This window comes from Geospiza fortis, unplaced genomic scaffold (genome assembly GCF_000277835.1).
Source record: "Geospiza fortis unplaced genomic scaffold, GeoFor_1.0 scaffold286, whole genome shotgun sequence".
Taxonomy (NCBI): domain Eukaryota; kingdom Metazoa; phylum Chordata; class Aves; order Passeriformes; family Thraupidae; genus Geospiza; species Geospiza fortis.
This window is the reverse complement of record NW_005054444.1, coordinates 132,986-140,800: the sequence shown is the minus strand read 5'-3', so window position 1 is coordinate 140,800 and position 7,815 is coordinate 132,986. Positions and strand designations below refer to the sequence as shown.

General features: G+C 39.2%; 1 protein-coding gene across 1 annotated transcript in view; it reads right to left on the bottom strand.

Moving 5' to 3' along the window:
* Window positions 1-312: 312 nt before the first annotated feature.
* The window catches only part of RSF1 (remodeling and spacing factor 1), a 40,940-nt gene continuing 33,437 nt past the window's right edge, over window positions 313-7,815 (bottom strand). Inside the window, 1 exon segment of the mRNA XM_031062275.1 lies at window positions 313-7,815. This exon segment is cut by the window's right edge and continues 34 nt beyond it. Coding sequence (XP_030918135.1) covers window positions 7,558-7,815 — 258 coding nt within the window. The 3' untranslated portion in view covers window positions 313-7,557.

The window sequence follows — 7,815 nt, the reverse complement described above, 5'->3', positions numbered from 1 at the left end:
AAAAATATACAAAAGATGGAACACATAGAGAAAATGTTTGTGACTGCAAAAACAAATCTATCAGGTCTTCTCCACCGTCAGCCAGAGCTGCTCAAAGAAAGGAAGGTTCTGTCAGCTGGGCTGCTGCAACAAAACCAACATAAACCGGGAGCTGCCCATTCCCATGGCAGGCAGTGGCACCATCACAGGCTGGAACAATACACAGCAGCCATTACCTAGTGCTTGCTCTAAAACTAAAAAAGGTATGTGCATGTGTAATGCTCATTAAAAAGCACTTGTATCTGCAATAGACATTATACTTTGTACATCAAGTTATTTCAATTTTTTTTATTATGACAATTTACATGTCATATTTATATGAAAGAAATGACAGTAGATATTATAACAAAACCATTATGAAAGAAAAGTTACACAATTAGGCCTACAAGCTATAAAATGGCTTCAGGCCCAGCTTATACACAAAGAGTTCTGACCAGACTGTAGTGAGAGACAACGCTGAACAATTCATTAACAAAAATATTGGCACCAGCCTTAACATTTTTTCTTACTTCATTTACAAGGAATACAGTATTTAAACAGTTGTGTACTGCAAATCTAAAAACATTAGCTGTTAATAAACTGCAGTTAACCCTTTGAGCACTATGCCACCATGATTTCCATTTTAAAAAGTTTTAACGCAGCATGTTTTACATGCACGTGGTATTACCAGTGGGAGGGAAAAGACAGTGAAAGCACCACCCAATTTATGTGCAACAAGAATAACACTTCCAGTTTTTTTCAAGATATTTCCCCCCCTTCCCACACACACAGTGTGTGTCCCCAGGTCCTTTCCCTTTGATATTGTAGCAAGTCATGATTGAAGACAGACTGAAAAAAACAAGGTTCAGGACTCAAAAAATGCAAGGATTAAATGCTACATAAAGAGCTCCAAACTTTACTGTGTTAATTCTTTAGAGAAAGAAAACAGAAGATGAGGCCAGCTGTGGAGACCATTTTTAAGGAACTCAAGGTGTCTTTGCAAACACACAAACAGCACATGGGAGCAAGACAAAAGTGTATTTCATGTAAGCATATCTTAAATTTTAAGAGACCTGTCTGGCAGATTTGATCCAGTTGTCAAAAGAATACTGGAGGGTAAGCATCCATGTGCCATGTGGGACACTGAGAATCCCCAATGTTTGTCTCTCATGGACAGGATCTGTGCCTGTGTGAGAACTGCCCTGCACCCAGGAATGGTAACATCATGCATTTGGATCAGTCCCATCCGCCACCTGGCTGAGGCAGGAGCGCTGTGAAACACAGGCAGGAACCAGCAGCTGCATTGGCAACAGTTTAATGGCAGTTTAATGCCAGTAAGGGGGAGGAGCATCCTTTGAGTGAATATAGGACAGGAATAAGGTACTGTACAAGATTTTAGAGTCCATATAACGAGTACAAAATGGAAAACTAAACAAGGCTTACAGCTTTATGATTTGACTTCCTTTCCTACCACTGCCTTGAGTGGCAGTTCAGTATCTATTAAGGACTTTTGTCTGTTCTAACAAACAGTGCACTGGTTACTAGGTCTATCATATGATTTTGCAGAAGCACTTATCCCTGTAGAACCACTTAAGTTCTGACAGACTGATCCAAGTTCAGTTGTGTGGGACACGGTAAGAAGAACAAAGAAAGCAAACTGTGTGGACTTTGACTGTCACCTCTGGAGACAAACACTGTCATTATAACCTACGGACTGATCCTAATTTTTTCTACATCCACATTGCACTGATGGAGGAACATTATTTATTCCCTCAAGGAAGGAGACATAAAGTACATTTTCCAGTTACTTTGAAAATCAGGATGAGAAAAGGAGGGTACCAGGATGATTCTCCTAAATGGAGACCTTCCTTTGGAAATCCCACCTGTAAAGAGCAAGTCACAAGTAGTTTCTAGGCCTGTCCAAGACCTCTCTTGCAAATGGCATGAATTTGCATACACACTATTCCATTCCACTTCCCTCCATCCATTCCCCATCTCCCCATTATTGGAACAAGCATCCCAACAGCAGGAGCAAGTGACTCTGTCTGCACCTGGGGACCCAGTGAGACTGACTATACACAAAGTGCTACAAAGTGCACAAAGTAAACCAGCTGAACAAACGGAGCCGCGCCGTTGCTCGGCTCTCCTCAGCAACCTTTGGGGTTGTATGGAGCAACAGCAGATCTGCTGGCAGGCATGTGTGCCCCTCTAACTGCAATGCTGTCCCCTCTCCTGCTCCTCAACTCAGGTGTGGGGGCCCAGCATTTACAAGATGATAGTCAAAAATCCAAGCTGTAAGACTTGCTTTTAATTGCAGTTGAATCTGAATGCTTTACACCACAGATTCAACTCTAAAAACTTATCTACTGTAGAGTGTTTTATTCTTTCCTCCAGAAGCTCTCTGCAATCTTTTATTTATGCGTTATACTAAGCAATATGTATCTTCTACAATGTACAAAGTAAGTTAAATTACTCTGAAGTTTTGGGACAACCATTCCCATGTTTTTGTTGTTTGGAACTACCTCAGTTAGTTACACCTAATCTAAAAGAAGAGCTTGGTAAGTGACTTTCCAAAGACTTTCCAAAGTGACTAGTAGTCCTCAATACCCCAACTGCTGGGTCTCCAGAAATAATTTCCAACTGATCAATATTTCTGAAGCCAGAGCTCTCCGTTAGGTCTCACACTGAGTGAAGCATCAAAAATTAGTCATAGAATTTTTTTTATATCAGGATATACCAGCCAAAAAAAAAAAAAAAAACCAACCAAAACAACAACAACAAAAAAACCCCAAATGGATAATTTCTGCTGAATTTTTTTACTTTCTGCCTTCCAATATTTTATGTGAGATACAGTCCTTATGCGAACTGTTAGGGAAGGGGACACTACCAGCAAATGTGATCTTGATCCTGTAAATCCTTACTTTTGACAATATCCTAAATGCTTCTATGAAAGTTTTGAACACTTAAAGACTTGGAAAAATTCTGCTGCCTTATTTCTGGAGATTCCGATAACATATTCAATGCAATTATCCTCCCAAAATTACTGTTTCATTTGAAGATACTTGATCTTCTATATATATTTATATATATATTTAAGGACTTTATCTACCCACCGGATCAGAAGCATACATCAAATGCAAATACATACCTAGGGTACACACTACCACATTACAAGTTTGTGAATAGTAGTCACTGCACATGTATCAAACCAAATTTTCAAGGCCTATATAAAGCTTTTTTGAATTAGATTATACAAATCTCTTTGTCAGACCAGTTCTGGGGGTGAGCATTACTGCCATGATTTATTTAAATCACTGTGTACAAAGTGAATTTAAAAAAGCAGGTGCCATAAAAACTCCTTGTTTACTTTTCATAAAAGAAGTTTGTAAAAATATGTGATTTGAAATCATTATTTGAAGGTTTAGACTAGAGCTTCCTACTGCAAAAAACTGAAAACCAGGTTATTATAAGCACCTGAAAACAGAGGTATAAAATGGACCCCCTGACAATGAAGGAATAAAATTATTACACAATCGCAGCATCTGGATACCAGTGTAGTTTAAATAATAGATGTAAAGAGAAATCAGAACAAGTGTACCACTACCATAAATTTTTTCTTTTGTGAACATACATCTTTTGCCCCTTGAGATTCTCAATGTAAGGTCTCTCACCAAAAGTTCAGACACAGCAATTAGGAAACAGAAGTGAACAGAAAAAAAGTCCAACTAAGTCATTAGCTCCCATAATATGGAGAGTAACCGAGACACTTAATACAACAAAATCTTGAAGATGACACTTCAAAAATGAGCTTTTAAGAAAAAAGGTGTCTCTCATTTCTCCTAAGTGCTGCTAGACCAGAACAATCTGTTCATTCAAAAAAAAAAATAGTCAGGAAGATGCAGTGATTTTAAAGTGTAATTCAGCACGTGCAAAATGAAAGTATCAAAGAGTTGATTGTTCAGCACTGACCTTGCTAAGTAAGGGTTGTTAAATATGATGCCACTTTCCATCTTACATCAAGAATATGCTCAGGTTTATCAGACTCAACAACTAGAAGACAGCAACTGTGGTGAAACCAATCCAATAGTTAATTCTATCCCCCTACTGCTTAGATTAACACACCCCATTCATTACTGCAGTGGCCCTGCTTGTGTGCTTTTTGTCACTGAGTCATAGAAGCCCCACACAGGAAAGCAAACAGCCAGAATTTATCCTGGTGGCACAAAAAAATCCACTCCTCCACTTGATCTATATGTTCTTCTTCCCAACAGTGCTACTTAGACTACACAAAGAAATCAGCTTTCCTCCCAGTCAGTTATATACAGAAGAGCTCACTGGTAAAAAAGACAAAGCTGTTAGTGATAATCTGTGTAGAATAAACAAGAGTTTGCTGAAGAAATGCTCAGCATGTTCAGCCAGTAGCTGCTTGGTCTCGTTAAAAACAATCCCTGGCCTGTTTCCCGTTTCCCATACAGTTTGAGCTTTAAGCCCAAACCTACACCTGAAGATCACGGTTCAAAGACAACCAACTCTTGATTTCACACTGAGCACAGAAGGGCACAAGACTGTAAGGACACCAGGAAGGTATTTTCACTCTGGAATCACATATACATACTGTAATGGTATGAACCCTGTGTGATAGCCGGCCTCTTGTCAGAAAATGCCATCTTCCCAAAAAGGAGATGATACATTTTCCAAGCAGGAAGCCTTAAAAATGACAAAAATACCAAGTTTTAAAATGGTAATACTTTCCAGAGCATTTTTTTTTCAGTTTTTCCTTGCCCATCATTCCCACTGATCTGAGGAGGAACTCTAGATCCTATGGGATGAAGCCATCTCAGGTACCGAGGGTGACTTCTTAGAAGACAGAAAAGTTGCTTTTAAGAAGAGACCTATAGAAAGTACAGTCTGGTAACAACTGGCCATTTTTAAAACATGACACTTCTGATGCAAGCTTCAATGCTCCTATTTTGCTTCCTGGTCTTTCCTGTTTTTACACTGCTCTAACTCAGTACTCAATTTTTCTCATGATGTGTTTATCCAGAATTGTAACTCTTTTGAATTTTCTTACACACACAAGTACCTCCCCACTATGTATTTAGCATTTGGAGTTGACTCTACAAGCAAACATGTTTGATCAGATAAGAAAAGGCTCCATCAGGCAACAAATGAAAACATGGCACTGGCAAAACAAATGAGGAACTACAGATTCCAGAGCTGATGGATGTGAATCAGTTTGCACCGCAAGAATTAAAAGAATTAAAAATGCTCAGCAACTACTATAATGGACAAGTGGAAGCCTTACGTTCTTACTTGTTCTAACACACAAGTATATTAGAATTTAGAAGTACTGCATTTATGCATCATCTAGGCAAAGAAAAGCACTAGAGTAGCTTAAAATGCTACATAAGCTTTTAAAAACTCATTCTAAGCTCCTGTGGCTCTTCACTACCCCATTTTAATAATTTAACTGTTAATTGTTAACATCAGTAAGGTAGGAAAACATTTAATCTTTGATGAAATTAAATTGTCATGTAGAGAGTGATTCTCTTTGTTTTTAATCACAAGCCTGCTTAGCACAGCAGATAATGAGAAAGTTCCATCTTTTTGCATTTTTCAGATCCTAGTTTTATAGCATAATATGTGCACTGCTAGAACCCAAAGGAGTAAAAGTCACAGAGTGGTTCTGAGAGACCTTGGGGAGAAAGAGGTGGGGAAACAAAACCAAGATTTTAAAGGCCAAAAGGTAGGTAAAAATTGGATCTAGGTTTTCTAGAGAGGTATTTAGTAAAGGCCTAATGCTGGTTTTAGTACAAGAAAACAGAAGTGCTTAATGATTAACTAGTAAATACAATATAATGGAAGTGAATCAGGTGGGGCAGGAAAGGAGCACTCACTCCTCAGTGGCAGCAGCAGCAGCTTTGGTGCATCCATTGCCGGCAATGGACATAAACACCAGTCAAAAATCCAAATCTCAGAGCAAAAGGATTAACAGATGTGACCTTTTTGGATTTCAATGTTTGGCAGATCTGTTTGAGCTGCCTATAACATGTCCTATAACATGTACAAATGCTACAGCCTGCATCTTAATCAGAGTACAGAGAAAACTGAATGCTCTTGATGTGCCCCACGTTGATTTGGTGGGGTTTTTATTCTTCCAATGTCTTTTTTTTTCCCCCTTGAATAAAAGCACATATCACTTCATGCCTGCTGAAAAGTTGATGAGATGTCTTGGAGTCAAGCGTTTTCTCTCAGAAACTCTGCCTTCTTGAAATCAGTTGGTCACATGGTAGTTATTAAAATGTATTTTAAGAAAATTCTAATGGCCAAAGGCCAACAACTACATTCAAAACCTGCTAATACATCCAGGCAAATAAGCAAAACCAAAACAAAACCACACACAAACCCCAAACAGGAAACCTCCAAAAGGAAAACCGTTCCATTTGTTTACTTCAATTTGAAGTAGATATTAAGGGCATGAATGGACCAGTCATGGTTTATTTGAAAATCCCTCCATCCTCTTATGCACTGTCATTCTGTGGTCAATGCCGTTTGTACAAACACATTTTGTTCAGAATACTCCAACTGGTTATGAAACTCACGTGGCCGGGCAGCGACTGCAGGGTTCTTTTGTCTGTAAAAGTCTGCAGTGCTTACAGACTTAGTTGACATCCAGCTTACAGACTTACTTGACATCAATACGTCCTCCCACTAGACACTGTGCATTGAAGGCCATCTGATGAACTGTGCATGAGATCACTTTAGAAATTCATGGCTAAAGTGTTTTGACTATCAAAAACTTCATTACAGTACACTTCACTGTACAAATATTTTAAAGGATGTTTATTAGGAAAGTCTGCAAGTCATAATGAATAGCAGAGTTCTTGTTTATGGTACCTTCTTGGCCTCTAATAATTCTGTTTGCCTCCAGTATTAAAATCAAACTGCTTCCATGAAGGTGATTACTAAAATGAGCTATGGTATGTTAACCTACAACTCACAAAATGCGACAGTACAGACATTAATTTTGCTTTTAACTGTCTGTTAAGTTGTAATCTAAGTTGTGAACATTTAAATATAATATATATCTCATATGAAAAAGCTAAAGCACAAGTGCTTCTGCACCACCCCCCTCCCGTCCCCCCACCCCCTGAGCCAAACCCACCCCAGTTCCGGTTTGGGCCCTGACTGATTTGGAATGCTTTCTTAGGCCACCCATTTCCACAAATTTGTATGCACTCAGGAAATATAAAGTCAAAAATATACAAATCTCTTGTTGTTATAAGGTTTTTGTGAGTGAAATTACCCAGGACCATGGACTTGGAAGGAGAAGGGGGGGGTAAGAGAGGGAATTTACAGCAACTCATCTTCAAAGTTCAAAACTGGTCACTTCACAGAAAGACTGCAGGACTGGTGAAATTCTTGCTTCTAGAAAGTGATACTGTAGTGGAGAATTTTCTAGGAAAAATAAAACAACTTTTAATAACTGGCCCGCTGGTATGAGCTACCGTGGAATAAATTAGCACAAAAATGGAAGTCTTATAACTGTTCACTGTTACAGACGTAATCAACAAGGTCAGTCACTCTCAAAAGTTCATCTTCATCTTCCTCTGGCCCTACCGCTTCCTGCCCACTGCCTGTCCCGTTGGGTGCCAGGCTGGCGCTGGCTGTGCTGTCCTTGGGGGCCTGGCTCTTCTCGCTTGGCTTGCCAATCAAGTTCTCAATGGTTTTCCCTGGGCTCTGTCCGTTGGTGGAAGGCAAGTCCACCAGGCTGTAGTCCAAAGGGCTCTCTACTTT